The 15,558-nt window shown below is 35.0% G+C and overlaps 2 protein-coding genes across 2 annotated transcripts in view; one reads left to right on the top strand and one right to left on the bottom strand.

The window, feature by feature from the left end:
• Positions 1 to 252: 252 nt before the first annotated feature.
• LOC132548367 (ruvB-like 2) lies at positions 253 to 9,601 on the bottom strand. The gene is made up of 15 exons (XM_060212230.1): positions 9,579 to 9,601; positions 7,848 to 7,902; positions 7,469 to 7,593; positions 6,198 to 6,270; positions 5,748 to 5,877; positions 5,237 to 5,303; positions 4,887 to 4,993; positions 4,287 to 4,380; positions 3,283 to 3,406; positions 2,283 to 2,377; positions 1,965 to 2,083; positions 1,626 to 1,745; positions 1,071 to 1,200; positions 776 to 893; positions 253 to 399 (listed from the first exon to the last, which is right to left on the bottom strand). Exons 1-15 carry the CDS (start codon positions 9,585 to 9,587, stop codon positions 374 to 376), a joined length of 1,392 nt encoding a protein of 463 aa, XP_060068213.1. The 5' UTR covers positions 9,588 to 9,601; the 3' UTR covers positions 253 to 373.
• A 3,124-nt stretch (positions 9,602 to 12,725) lies between these two features.
• LOC132548401 (leucine-rich repeat and IQ domain-containing protein 1-like) overlaps positions 12,726 to 15,558 on the top strand; it is a 33,652-nt gene continuing 30,819 nt past the window's right edge. Inside the window, exons 1-4 of the mRNA XM_060212265.1 lie at positions 12,726 to 12,905; positions 13,483 to 13,594; positions 14,480 to 14,571; positions 14,712 to 14,820. Coding sequence (XP_060068248.1) covers positions 12,726 to 12,905; positions 13,483 to 13,594; positions 14,480 to 14,571; positions 14,712 to 14,820 — 493 coding nt within the window. The remainder of the gene's footprint in view (positions 12,906 to 13,482; positions 13,595 to 14,479; positions 14,572 to 14,711; positions 14,821 to 15,558) is intronic.

Raw genomic sequence — 15,558 nt, 5'->3', positions numbered from 1 at the left:
TCTGGATGTGGTGAATTTTTTTCTTAAAAAAGAAGTTCAAAATCAAAAGTCATCAATCCCATTTCTCAGGTAGCCATACAAGATTAATGTCAAATTTCAGGTTACTTATACCATTGCCTGACACTGAGTATGTAAACTCCTGCAGAGGACTACCAAAACAAAGATAATATTTACCCAGACGTTCAATCTTTTTCATTGTCATATGATCACAACATCATTTTACTCAACTTAAAAAAAGGAAAGAAAACAACAAGCTTTATAAAATGTGTATTTTGATGTGATTTGATCAATAGTAAGAGTGAAAGTCCCTTTCTTTGTACAATGATTGAAACAGCAGACAACACAATAAGGAGGGTTTGGTGGCCGACTACTCTCAGCTTGTCTCCATAGATTCCGCCGCTGCAGAAGTAAAAAAAAAAAAAAAAAAACATTAAACCTTAGTTGCCAATCATTAGTACAGGGGAACTTGACCCTACAGGAATCGGATAAATATTGTAATTATTTAACAAATTCTTCTAAACCCTTTAGGTACGCCTGCATTATGTTCTGTTTTATTGTTCTCCATTCTAAACATACACCAGTGTAACAGGTCATTTTCCTTTACTTTTTTTATATAAATGAAATATGAAATTTTTGTATACATAAAATCTATATGATGCTTAACTGACACCTGTGGGGACATAGATATGACTAAATACAGAGATATACTTGACTCTTACCTTACATCAGGTGGGACGTAGGTATACATCTATATAAAGATATACTTGACACTTACCTGACATCTCGTGGAACATAAATTCCTGCTGGTATTCCTTTAAGAACTGTGTAGATCGTGACTCGTCCAGGAATAATGAATACACTCGTTTAATATCGTCTACATCCACCTCAGATCCCTGTGTGAGAAAATGTAAGTAGTTGATAGAGAAAATGTAACTACAGTTAAACCCTGTTGATTCAAACATCACTGCAGGTTCTTCTCCTTGATTATCACAGTATTTTTCTTGCAGAAAGTCTTATCTAATAAACACTAATGTTGATATGGAGTGCCCTATCATCGAGCTTATACTTGCCTTCCTCTTGCGACACACTAAACTGGCGACTGTGATGAGCTGAATGGCATATCGAAGAGATGTCTCCATTCCAATCTTTGTCAATACTGTCAATGCATCATCTGTCATTTCTACATCCTCCTCTTCACATCTATCAATAAAACATATATTATACAATTATAAGCTGCAAAACATGAGGCCCACAACATCAGTCTAATCAGAAATTTTTATCTGCCATTCTACCATCATGAACTTTACAATGGTTTGTCTATACTTGTTAGAATTCTATAACTAAAATGGTCGATGGAGAGGGAAACAATTCTATATCTAAACTGATGATGGAGAGAAGGGAAGAGTTCTGTAACTAAATTGATGATGGAGAGAGGGGGAGTGCTCTGGAGCTAATTGGTTGATGGAGATGGGGGAAGAATTCTATAACTAAACTGTTGATGGAAAGCTAGGAAGAGGGGAAGTTCTATCACTAAAAAGGTAAAGAGTTCTATAGCTAAATTGTCAATGGAGAGAGAGGATGTGTTCTGTTAAATCCTGATGAACAGAAGGAAAGTGTTGAGTTACCTGATTTTGAGGATCTGTTTGATCTCTTTTTCTTCATAGGGAGTTGTGGCGATGATCAGCAACCTATCCAGCATATCTATTGGAATACCATGAGGACTCTGGTAATTTGTGCCTCGGATTCTGTGGAAATAAATAATTTTTTTCTGTCATTCTGATTAGATTGATACACCAAGTTCTTGTACATTGCCCAAAAAAGATGTTAATAGATAGTGTGATTATCTACAAGGAACTATAATTTTTTACTGACATGACTCAAAATGTGTGTAGACCTGGCAATACCACTGTTGATGGTAACACCATGTTAAACTGGGCAGAGTTTTACACTGTATTTGTTGTTACCTGGTGATGCCCCTGTTAGTGGCCATGATAAGAATGGGAGCCATGTCATCTTCCAACGCTCTATTCAGGAAGGAGAAACACTCGATGTCTAACATATGAACCTCGTCTACAAACAGCACCTGAAATAAAGTAGACACAATATAACAGATACCACTCCAGAAAAAGTTTAATTTTAGTAGTGTGTGATGTTACTAAGCTTTAAAAATGTTCCTTTTTTCCACACAGACGCAGATACATTTGAAACTATGATGTTAAGATTAGCATATTTATCTAAAATGACTTTCCATCAACATTTGAACCTGAGCAGAATTAACTTACCCCAGGTACAATCTCAGCTTTGCCTTCCTCACGCCACTCTGCCACTTTACTGTTGATCTGTTCTCGAACCTCACCTTTAATTTCTCCAGTGTCACCTATCCAACAAAGTTATTTAACACATTACACATGGTATCTCTCTAACAACATTTGATATTCTATCAGTAATGTATCTAAACAAGGAATGAAATTGATATATTGCTCAACATTTAATATATGAAACAATGTCTTATACATTGTAATTACCAGTACACTGAGATAATGAAAATAATTATGCCAAGGAAACAATTTAATAAAATATATTTTATATGATACCAGAAATGCTTATGTCCTTGTGTTGATTATAATTAGTTGCGAGCAGAGCAAGGAATCCTAGAAGTCCATTGTAAATACAAATTAACTTGGGAACAAAGCAAGGAATTCTTATGGCCTACTGTCAGTGATAATTTACCTGGGAAGATGCAAAGAAGCCTTATGACATACTGCAAGTGATAATTTACCCAAGAACAGAGCAAGGAATCCTTATGACTTCATGTAAGTGATAATTTATCTAGAAACAGAGCATGGAAGCCTTATGTCTACTGTAAGAAATAACTTACCTGGGAATAGAGTAAGAAATCCTTATGGCCTATTCTATGTGATAATTAATCAGGGAATAGATCAGGGAATCCTTATTACCTACTGTAGGTGATATATTATCTGACCTTATAAAAATTTACCTTTCTTTTGCATGCTTTTAACAGGATGCTGAAAAGGGAACAAATTTTATTCCCGATGTTGGAGGAAAATTTACATGGTAAACAACAACTAAATCAGCCATGTTCTACCACCATCAGTGTGTCATGAACCTGTATCTAGAAGGAGGTTCTGAAGCTTACACTTAATCACACACATTATGACAGTTATACTGTAAATATATTAGCAGTCATGGATACTGCAGCACTGATGTAGATGACACTTCACCTGAGAAATATACCAAAAACTACCATGGATGATAACTTACCTGAGAAAAGTGCGAGGAACCCTTGTGTCCTACTGTTTATGACATCAATTTCATGTAATGTGACTGTATGGACCACTTCTTTCCTCTTTTGAAGCTCTCCCTCTGGACATTGTACAAATTTTGTCTGAAAAAGAGGAAAAAAACAACTGATTAGTGTGTTTGCTACTGGTAGGTAGAGTAGATGATTTATATCAGTGATATGAAATAAGAACATTTTTCTCGTGTCAACATCATTAACTGCCTTTGCTGTCATTCTTTTTTTGTTATAGATTGATTTACCAGCTGAAGTTATTTATTTTGTTATTAACCCCATGTTGTAAGGTGAAGTCAGAAAGATTTAGAATTACAAAACTAGTCAACCCATATTCATAACAATAGCATTTGTTATCATAATTTTTTTCTCATGGCACACAAAGTAAAAATCCGACTACCTAAGCTCTTGAGGGATCTCTTACTAAAATACCCTTTATATGAGCTTCCATGGCACACTTGGTCAAAATACACCATCCAAGTTCTAATGACACATTCCGTAAAAATCCCCCAACTTGAGCTCCCCTGGCACAATTGGTAAAATTAATTTACCTAAGCTTGCATGGTAAGCCTTGCTTAAACCCCTTTACCTAAGCTGTCAGGGGCATACTTGTTAAAAACTTTCCTTCTTGAGCTCCCATTGGTCCACTTAGTAAAACTCTCCTTCCTGATGAAAACATGCTTACCTGAGCTCCCATGGGCAAACTTGATAAAAACATGCTTACCAGAGCTCCCATGGGCACACTTGATAAAAACATGCTTACCAGAGCTCCCATGGGCACACTTGATAAAAACATTGCTTAAAAAACATGCTTACCAGAGCTCCCATGGGCACACTTGATGAAAACATGCTTACCTGAGCTCCCATGGGCAAACTTGATAAAAACATGCTTACCAGAGCTCCCATGGGCACACTTGATAAAAACATGCTTACCAGAGCTCCCATGGGCACACTTGATAAAAACATTGCTTACCTGAGCTCCCATGGCATCATAATCTCGTGCTCGTGTAAAGGATCGTCCCAACTTTGTGATCTTTCCTGTGGCTTTATCTATTGTAATGATGTCCCTGAATCAGAACAAAAGTAATAGTGGCTTTATCTATTGTAATGATGTCCCTGAATCAGAACAAAAGTAAGATTATTCTCATACTAGCAGTGATCTTGTTCTACTACAGACAAACTGGTAAGTAGAATGTAAAATTCTGAAACTGTATAGTTAGCAATGTGCCAATTAGACAGTGTTATTGGTAGCATTATAAAAGTATTGAAAAGAAATTAGGAAATATTTCTACCAATCTTCATCTCATGATAAATACATCATACCAATTAATGATAGTGTATTCTTCGACAATGCATGGGGTTCTTCTACTATCGGAAAATTAGGTAAAATTCTAACTTTTCATTTGTCAGGTTTATTTCTGCATTAATTATCATATTTTTCCTGGATGGTTCATACTTTTGACTTAGAATTTTAATAGTTCAGATATAGGAAATCTACAATCTACAAATTACCATGTAGAACATTTTTACATTCACAGAAAAATATCACCACTTAAAGCCAGTTTGTACCTACCCAGCTTGTACTTTTTCTTTTGTTAACGATTCTATCATCTTCTGTCCCAGATCATATATTGTTTCCATTTCTGTAGTTTTCAGTGTTAGTTTTCCAACTTTGGCACCCTTCAAAATAAACCACATGCGCTTAAGAGTATTCCATTAACCCAATACATTCTGAATATCTGAGAAAAACTTATGTCTTCTTTCCTTAGGATCTAGACTTGGATAAATATATCTATAATCAATGAGAACCAGATCTATATCATGATTGTTCAGGTTCAGCACATCACAGCTGACAATTACCGAACATTAAACATAAGTATTAGGTATCATCCGACCACCGAAGACAGACATAACCAAACTTACCGTTCCTGTAGCTGGTCGGTCTATTTGTATTTCCACAACTTCTCCTTCTATTATTTCAGTCTCTTCCCTACAAAGATTCAAAAAGATAATGAAATCTATTCTCATTATTTTGTATACAAACCACTATGAAATCAATTAAATTTGTGTTATGTAGAAATTATAATTATCCAAATAAATGCAATCAGTCTACATCCTTTTATCCAGTGGATACCAAAACGACCTAAAAATATCAAATATATATAATAAAATAAGGAAAGGGTTATGACTTTTAATTTATTTTGTAAAGCATTTGAAACTACAAAGCAAATTTCAACACAATCTATCTTGAATTGAATAAGTAAATAAAGCCATAAAATATTGAAACACAGATGGACAGTCTGGTTTCGATAACTACATCCCAATCTCAGGCACTTCTAAAGTTGTATTGCTAACTCTGAACTATAAGAGGAAATAGTTTAAACCCAAAACAATATTTAGTTAAAGTTTGGGACATAAAACATGAATCACTCACTTAATTCGAACACCGATGGATTTTCTGAATGCTTGTGTCAATGCTTCTGTTTTGCTCATTTCCAGAGAAAATATCTCACTGCCTGCTATACTTGTGAAAGGTGTATCTGTTCCCAAAGCCTGAGCCATAGCTGAAATTACACAAGATATATTTCAGGTAGATCCTAATACTTAACTATATGTTTCACTATCACAAAACTTCTTATACATTACAATACAGTCTACCATTATCCTGTTCTTTTGTGCAAGATCATGAACAGTCTTACAGTTTCTAGCATCAGTTGTAATTTTCTTATGTGATTTCAAATATGTCAATTAATATTTAACCTCACAAATCAACAATTTGATAAGGGTTATATTTTCATTTTTTCCCCATTGTTGATATCTAAATGCGAGATATTTTACATGTCTAGGAGTCAAAATCAAATAAGTTTATTCATTATTCCCTTACCCATGGCTATAGCTGTCTTCCCTGTACCAGGATGGCCAGCAATGAGACATGCACGTCCAGCAATCTTTCCTTCCTGTCAAAAACAATTTAATCACCAATGTCAGGTTACAAACACTTACTGTAGATATACACATTTTTAGTGGTTATCTTATTTTAACACTTTCTGTATTGATAGTATTGTAGTAACATATGACTAATTCAGGTTCTGTCTATTGTCTATATAGTTAGAGTTGTGGATGTGCAAATTCCTTACGGATTCAATTTGCCAAAATATGATAATACCCTAAAATTTGATGGCACCAAATTAAGTATGTTGACAGTACACAAGTGATTTCTGTAGAATTTCATCAGTCCTGAACACCATTTCCAAAATTTTGAGTTCCAATTCTGTACTCAAAGATGTAATGGGTTCCTGAAATTTTAGTGCATCCCATTAGAAAAGTACAAGTCCAGGACTCAAATATCTAAGTCCCAAATATCACTAAGTATACCTAGAAGTCCAATCAAAACACTTAGAATGCAACACTTTATAAAATGATCTTCTGCAGTTTGGTGAATCAGAAATTATTCAAATATATTGATACTAATATGCAACTGGGATCAGATGGAAAATTAGAAGTTTCTTGAGGAAACATGCATGCAGTTATCATTAACATGCGAGAATACAAAATATACATTGACTTTAATAACACATGTATATTGTCTGACATCAAAAACATGAAGTTAATTTTTGAAAAGTTCAGAATTTGGCTGTAATGTAATGAGTGATAAAATATCTGATCTATTAATGATATAAGTCTTGCAAGTAACAAAAGTCTTCCTATATACCAGTATCTGCATGGGCTAATATAGTCATATTTGTTTATACTTTGTAATAGGAATATATACCCCAAATTTGCAATAAATATACCTGAAAACTGAATAATCCAAAAATTTCCCAAAGGTATTGATTACTAAAAAAATATGTAGTCTTTCACTAGCTAGAAAAACAATGAAATTCACTTTTTGTTCTTAGAACCCTTCCAAACTTTATTCAATTGCAATGGTAACATAAAAGCAGTAGTTTTAGTACAATGTTCAGTTTTAAATGTATTGCTTTTTATAAGGCTGTTTATTCTTTCATAGTAATTGAACTTCTGTATAAAGGCCACTTTCATCTGCTTCGTCTAGTGACTTTTATAGACAGACTGGACTGTACATGGATTCTGATAAAAAATTGTACACTAAATTTTTTTCACTGTGAGTTTACTTCCACTGTTTGGCAACCATACCTTGATCATCTCCAAAATGACTCCTGCTGCTCGACGAGCCTCCACCTGTCCCACCATTCCCTGGGAAACATTTCTAGCATCCAAAGCATCATCAAGACCAAGACCTCGAATGTGGGAATGTGCTCCTACAAAATCCAGTACAGCATAATCATCGTGGAGACATATTTATACAAGTTGATAAATTTCTTCTAAACAAATTACGATGTAGTTAAATGTATATTGGGGATTGTATATGTAAATAACTAACTGAACTAATGTTACAAATTGCTAACTAATTAGAGGGCATGGTTCACTTGGTGTGGCATGCTGAAAGGTTATGATATCAAATCTTCAGAAGATACAGAAAATTTCCATCTTTATCACCTTGTTAGTAACTTACCAATTCTCTCAATTCTTGTTACTTCTCGTACTTCCTGGACTTTCTCTACTGTAGGCTAAAAGGACAAAACACACTGTCAGCAATGCTATCTCAAGTTTGAGGATGAACAGCACATTTTCACAATGAACTTACAGAACATTTTCAGAATTAACTTAAAGCTTTTAACTTTTGAAGACAAAAAATTATGTCTGTTTAAAACTGTATAAGTCTTTGTGACTGGGATTCATAGTTCACATTTTTTACAAATAATAGTTCATAATCTTTCTATTCTTACAGTTTTAACATTTCAACACAATCATATAATAGATCTATGATATCATTATTTCTAATAATAGACTGCTATCTGTTTTCACAATTCAAGCTTTATCTGACATCTGTCAATCAAACATCCAATGCATCATCATAGTAGATATCTATGAGCAGCTCATTGTTTAGGACAACTAGCCTACTTCTCATACATATATATATATAATCTATTTTTTATGTTCTCTGTGTATGCTTTTAAGATCTGTCACTCTACTGGTCTAATGCTAATGCTATAGCTATGCTTATGTTGCTTTTGTTTAGCTCTGCATGTTGTAAATAACTGTTTACTGTTTTGTCACAAGACTTGCTCTACAGAGCTAATGTTTACTTCTATCATGCAAGTTAAAATATTTTTGTATCTTGAAGATCATTTTTTTGTCAACTACATTTAATCTACTACATTATGTGTGAAAGAACAGGGAAAATACACATTCCTGTAAAGTGCCCTGACCAGGAATCCAACTAAGTCTCCAGTGTGATAATCAACTGACTCTACCAACTGAGCCAAGGAAGCAGGCTCCATCAGTTGATACACCAACCAAACCAACTCGCTCCTTTTACACTACTTCCCTTGTTTTTTTTAGGTTTCCTTAATCTCAACCCAAGACTTCAAATATCACATCTTGTGAAAATTCAATGTGAAAGAACAGGGAGAATATACATGTACATTCCTGTTAAGTGCCCTGACCATGAATTGAACCCAGGTCTCTGCACGATTGTCGGTGGACTCTGTCAACTAAACCATAGAAGCATGCTCCATCAGCTGAGTGACACACAGACACACTTTTTTTTCAAACATATATATGACACATATCTGCCATATCTATTTATCATTGTTTCTTTTATTATTATTTTTATATGCGAGTATGGATACACAAATTGGTAGATGGGTCTGTCCGAATAATTTAATCAGCTACTGGATATAATCATGGGGTCAGGACTTGAATAAACTTAAATGTATTCAGAAAAACACCCCATTTCTCTTTATCTTCATCATATCTAGTACATGTAAATTAGTCATTTAGTTAACACAATCGCCGAGGTTAACATGAAAATATCTATACAAACAATGCCTATGAACTAGGGTTGTTCAAACATCAGAATATGCTAAATATGTTACAAGAAAACACATAAAAAATGGTAATTTGACATAAGACAAATAATAACTCGATTACACATACTCGGGTATGTCTCTACTTGTTGATGCTTGCTAATGCTATGACAATGTTTACAACTGCGTAACAACGCACGTGTTTTTTGTGTGTAGTAAAAAACAAAATAATGATATATTTGTATGAAAATCAATGGTCAGTCATCATAAGGAGAATGATATCTCAAAGCACCATACAAGACTTGTATCATTAAAACGCCAGCAACAAAACTAAAGACAAAATTTACAAAGAGCTCCACATCTAGTTTACTTACCGCCGCCATTGTACCGGTATGCAATAACAGCGCCCTCTCGTGACAAGGGAAGGCACTCTCGGCTAAATTAGAGTTTTCTAGAAATGCATTAGGCATCAAGTTGAAACACGTACAAAACCAAAAGCTGAAATCGATATCATTATGACACGAGGAAATATCATGACATGGGGTAATTAGAAAGCGCAAATGGATAGAAACAAGGGAACAAGAAAGCTAATGTTCAACAATACGACAAATAAATCAATAAATGTTGATTATTTTTTAGCACTATGTTGTAGATAGATGCACATTGTATTACATAAAATAACTTGCATTACTACATTAACAACAACTTTGGCTATTATACTTCCTTTTAGTATTTAATTAGTCTAGTTCAGTTTGAAGGATAACCATGGCCAGCGGCTGGCAAGGTTAAGGCAACACCTATCATTTGATCAGATCCACTAATTGGTTTTAAATACACTATACTTGATAGTATGTCGTCATACACAAGATCAAGAGAAAACGTAAATGACATACAATATTTACACATAAAGGGAATAAAATGTAAATACAGATATAAATACAGGTTGAGGGAGAAATTATTCCATATGAATTCCTTTACTGATTTCTGAAAAGATAAAAGTGAAATACTATTTCTCAAGTTATTTGGTAAAAGATTCAACTTAAAAAGCTAGCTTATATCTTTTTAAAAAAACGTTTTTAAAATGTTCGTCTTGTGGGGTGGTAAGATAAAGTCGTAGACGAAGATATTGTAGATTTACTGTGGACATCAGACATGTAGGTAAAACCATGTCAGTTTATCTAGAACATTCGGAGAAATCGTAACAACATCCCTTGAAAAATTTTTTTGATAAGTTCTGCAGCCATGTGTGTTTCTTCCCAAGTACTCTGTATTCCAAGTGATCCAAAATGCTTACTAGTCTGACGCTCAACCAATCGAGCTAAAGAGAAGTTCTCTCTAGCCGAGTGGTATATTGCGCCTAGTATTTTACCAGGGTTTCATCAAGAAACTGATTGAAATATAATTAATGCTAATTACAAAGAAATTGAATTATCTAAAGCTTATGTAGATCAGGTCGCAGGATAAAACGTTTCGTTAATTAATATTTTTAAAAAAGTTGTTAAACATCCCGAAAAGGCGTATTAGATTAAAACTGTAAATTAAGAATCAAACATTGGCGATACTTCAAGTATTAAAAAGAACGCCGGTGTTAGGATCAGCACATCCGTGAAAGTGATAAAAGTGGTAGTGATATTTTGATATAATAATGTCTATACCGTTCCTAATTTGTGTTTAAACATAGCTGAAACTGAAAAATGATTATTCCATGTTTTAGTTATTCCTGTTATACCATCATATAGATATATACATGCTCAGTCAGCTGAGTGACAGAAACCGTATTTAACATTGCAATGTTTGTACACTACTCCCACTCTGTTTATTGGGAGTCATTGTAACAGAACAAGGGAAACATTACTATCGAATTTATTAACTGTTTTACACCACTATCACGGTCTTTCAATGGACAAGATCATTCGAGCGTCTCGTCAGGAATCGAACCCGGTTATCCGACATGATAGCTCCATTTACACACAGTGTTTGTCGCATCGTTAGACTATTTATCACCGGAACACTTCAGAACACCATGGTCTTATTCCTATTTCTTTTTAAATACCTCTAATGCGTTCTTTCATTTTTGCTCACATTTTAACGATATATCATGTTGTAAAGAGCAGACGTTTCTACGATTGGCCATTTGAAATACTTCATGATGTTAGTATGATCCCGTATCCGGTATTTAGTCGGTACCTTAAGCGTCACCGTAACGTTGATCAATCAAGAACATGCCAACGACAATGGCGAACGTAAACAATTTTTTGAAAGCGTCATGATATTCAAAAGGTAAGAAGAACTCAGGCGAAATGTTAGCGAATTAGCACACATCGTTTTTATGGAAAACATACAGATTCTCTTAGCAACAACTTTGTATTTGCGGAGGATTGCTTCAAATGTGGACATGTTTTAAAATGGTGTACAGCATCGGCCGTCGATCTGTCAAAATGTACAAGTAAAAAAGAGATCATTCAATCCAGTGGGATTGAATTAGTTCATGTTTTCAGACCCACAATATGTAAAGCGAATATATCGTAACAACCCTTTCAACTACCCGATATAAATTGATCCGTTAGACGAACTTCAACATTTATCCAGATATAATTTTTTTAGATATGTAATAGGAGCAGATTGGTGTGGCTTGTATATGTTTTTAAGTACGGTATCTTTCACACAGCTAACGGAGCATGTCGCTTTGACTCAGTTGGTTGAGCCGGGCGATTATCACGCCAGAGACCTGTGTTCAATTCCTGGTCGGTCCACTTGACAGGAACACGTATTTTCCTTGTTCTTTCACATTGGCACCCAACAAAATCCCACGAGTTGTGGTATGTGGAGTCTCAGGTTGCGATAATGAAAAGTCTCAAGAAAAACAGAGGAGTAGTGTAATAGGAGTGGGTTGGTGTGGTTTGTATAAAGTGTTAGATACAGTCTTTATCACTCAGTTGATGTAGCATGCTTCTTTGGCTCAGTTGGTAGAGCCAGTGGATTATCTCACCAGAGACCTGGGTTTGATTCCTGGTCGGGGACAGGAACGTGTGTTTTCCCTGTTCTTTCACAAATGCATCAAAAGTATTTGTTTTAAATGAAACAATGTTGACGAACACTTGTACCACAAGTCATGTTTAAATCTTATGATTTTCTTTGTGTTATCAGTGAACAGGCAGTTGATCATCTCCTCATTCAACATGTATATCTAAGTGTTGGGTTTAAAAATAAATGAGTGATGATGACGAAAATAATATTTCTGACTCAGCTCTAGAAATTTGCTGTTAATGTTTTGAGTATGCAGGTAAGTTTTGTTTCACATAATCTTGGAGAAGAACAAAATATTACACACTATGATCTATAATTTGATATTTATCAATTCAAAGAAATTACAAACTACCTGGTAAATAAATTGAAGGTGAAGGGCTTGTTGAGAATATTAGTGCAAGGTATTAATCAAGAACAGCTTTTTTCCGTTTCATATTTTCTAGATTGATCAATGGCATGATAAGAAGGGAGTGCTTTGACACAGGTGCTTTAGTATGCCCCCATCAGGTGTTAGTGGTATGATGGATGACGAGGCTCTTATAGAGGCAGAGATTCAACAGCAACTGCAGCAACTTGACAATGAAGATGATAATGATCCTGGTCTGTGGGATGAAGTTGCCGATAACCCAGGACTGCAGGATGACCGAGAGGCCAGTCCTCATGAGGAAGTCATTGTCAGTAAAGATATCTCATTTTGTTAAACACTAAGCATCTTAATTCTCCTAATATCATAATCTAGACTAAGCCATCACTATCCCTACAATGTTAGAGGTTTACATGGCATGAAACTTATGACAGGTACGTTGTAGTCAGCAAAAAAAAAATCAGAAAAAAAAAAATTGACCAACCAGTGGTCACTTATGTTAAAGGAGTAACCAGTCACTAGACTTTGTTTTGTGATTAAGTTTACATGGATGGTATTTTCTTATTCTTCTTAGGTCCTGAATTGAGTTTGATAAAGAAATTTATAATCATAATACCAAGCAATTTATAATGGTTTAAAACTCTTTAATATTCAGTACTCACAAGTATGTTATACATATATCATATGAAATAATGTTTGAAAAAATTAAAGTTAAAATAAAAATATTATTTGACTTCTACCTAAGAATCCATGACATCCTTTTGTGTTAAGGTTGTAGCTTTCAGTTTTTATTCAAATTGTAAAAAAATTAAATTAGATTAAGTGTTTATCTTAATCCTCAATCTTAATCCAGGTTTTTGTACTCATAAATAAACTCTTGTATCCAGGGCATTCCAGCAGAGATGGATGTTTACATCAGACTTCTGAACAATCAGACAAAAGCATTTGAAGAAGAGTTGGAGGAGTGTGATGACCTCATCAACTATAAACATGGACAAAGTAAGTTTTTTTGTCTACATACAAACTGCAGCATACGCCTGTCCAAAGAAACAAAGGAAGTGGCTAATAATTCCAGAAAACATGGTAGCTTAATCATAGTGTGACTGAAAAATGGACAGAGTCAGTTGATCACTGATAGTGTGACTAAAACATGGAGAGAGTCAGTTGATCAGTGATAGTGTGACCAAAACATGGAGAGAGTCATTTGATCAGTGATAGTGTGACTAAAACGTACAGAGTCATTTGATCAGTGAGAGTGTGACTAAAACATGGACAGAGTCATTTGATCAGTGATGGTGTGACAAAAACATGGACAGAGTTGTTTGATCAGTGATGGTGTGACAAAAATATTGACAGAGTCATTTGATCAGTGATGGTGTGACAAAAATATTGACAGAGTCGTTTGATCAGTGATGGTGTGACAAAAATATTGACAGAGTAAGTAGATTAATGATAGTACTACTATAACAACTCATTTTCTCATGACATGATACCATTGTGTGACGGACCTGAACATCAGCAAGTCGAGTATCATGGGCATATGGTATAGTGATTACCAGACCAGCAGTGTTCATCATTCCATAGACACAATCAGCAAGTCGATCTGTCATATCTTTCTGTAAGAAGGTTGTATATGTTTGAGTTCCTCAGTTAATAAATACATTGTAAAGCAATGCTTATTCATGAAATCAGGAAATGAAAGCTGGCACAACCTTTACAGAAATGTCAACTATAAACTGTCACTATTATCATAGGTCATCGTGACTAAATTGTTTGTCAGTATGTTGTAACTCAGATGCCATACTATTGAAAAGCTAGGTGTAGGTCATTTCATGTTTAATAATTGTGGACAAACCAATAATGAAATAACTCTTCCCATTTTAGACTCCAAGTCCATTATGGCTGTAGAAGACTTTGAGTTGTTGAAGGAGGCTGCTTACGAACAAGGCCAAGACCCAGAGGAACTTCGGAGGAAGGTAACTATATCTCCCTCCATGTTTAACAGCAATTCTTGTTTCACAAAATTGATATTGTCTCTAAAGAATTAAGGAATTCATTATTCAAGCTCTAAAAAGGGTATTATGTAGTATATATTATGTATTGTTGTAAACATCAGATTCTGGATGAGGTATCGAGGGCAACAGAGAATATGACAGGTGCTGACCTGGAAACAGAACCAATTGTGTTGGCTGGTGTTGGCGATGGGCCAGGGGACCAAGGACCAGGTCAGTTGTTATTCCTTCTACTGTGATGGGTGGGGGTGATGTGCCAGGTTACCAGATAATCATTGTTATACCCTCCCTAAGGTACCAAACTTCCTTTATTGTTGTGGGTAGGGGGTGATGTGCCAGGTTACCAGATAATCATTGTTATACCCTCCCTAAGGTACCAAACTTCCTTTATTGTGGTGGGTAGGGGGTGATGTGCCAGGTTACTAGATAATCATTGTTATACCCTCCCTAAGGTACCAAACTTCCTTTATTGTTGTGGGTCGAGGTGATGTGCCAGGTTACTAGTTAATCATTGTTATACCCTCCCTAAGGTACCAAACTTCCTTTATTGTTGTGGGTGGGGGTGATGTGCCAGGTTACCATATAATAATTTTTTTACCCTTCCTGAGGTACCAAACTTCCTTTATTGTTGTGGGTCGAGGTGATGTGCCAGGTTACTAGTTAATCATTGTTATACCCTCCCTAAGGTACCAAACTTCCTTTATTGCTGTGGGTAGGGGTGATGTGCCAGGTTACCATATAATCATTTTTTTACCCTCCCTGAGGTACCAATTTGAATTTAATAATAATTTATAATGATTTGTCATTCCACATTTGCTTTTTTGGAAGTTTTCTGTTCTGATAGAGAAAGATCAGTCAGGAAAAATTTGACAGATGTTATATCCAACCTTGATATTTCATATCATTGACTTTGTTTGAAGTTATATTTTTTAGGGGGAGATATAAGAATCA

This window comes from Ylistrum balloti, unplaced genomic scaffold (genome assembly GCF_031769215.1).
Source record: "Ylistrum balloti isolate Yb309-2 unplaced genomic scaffold, AGI_CSIRO_Ybal_v1 Utg370010, whole genome shotgun sequence".
NCBI classification, from domain to species: Eukaryota; Metazoa; Mollusca; class Bivalvia; order Pectinida; family Pectinidae; genus Ylistrum; species Ylistrum balloti.
Note: the sequence above shows the minus strand (reverse complement) of the source record. Positions and strands in the feature narration are given on the sequence as shown.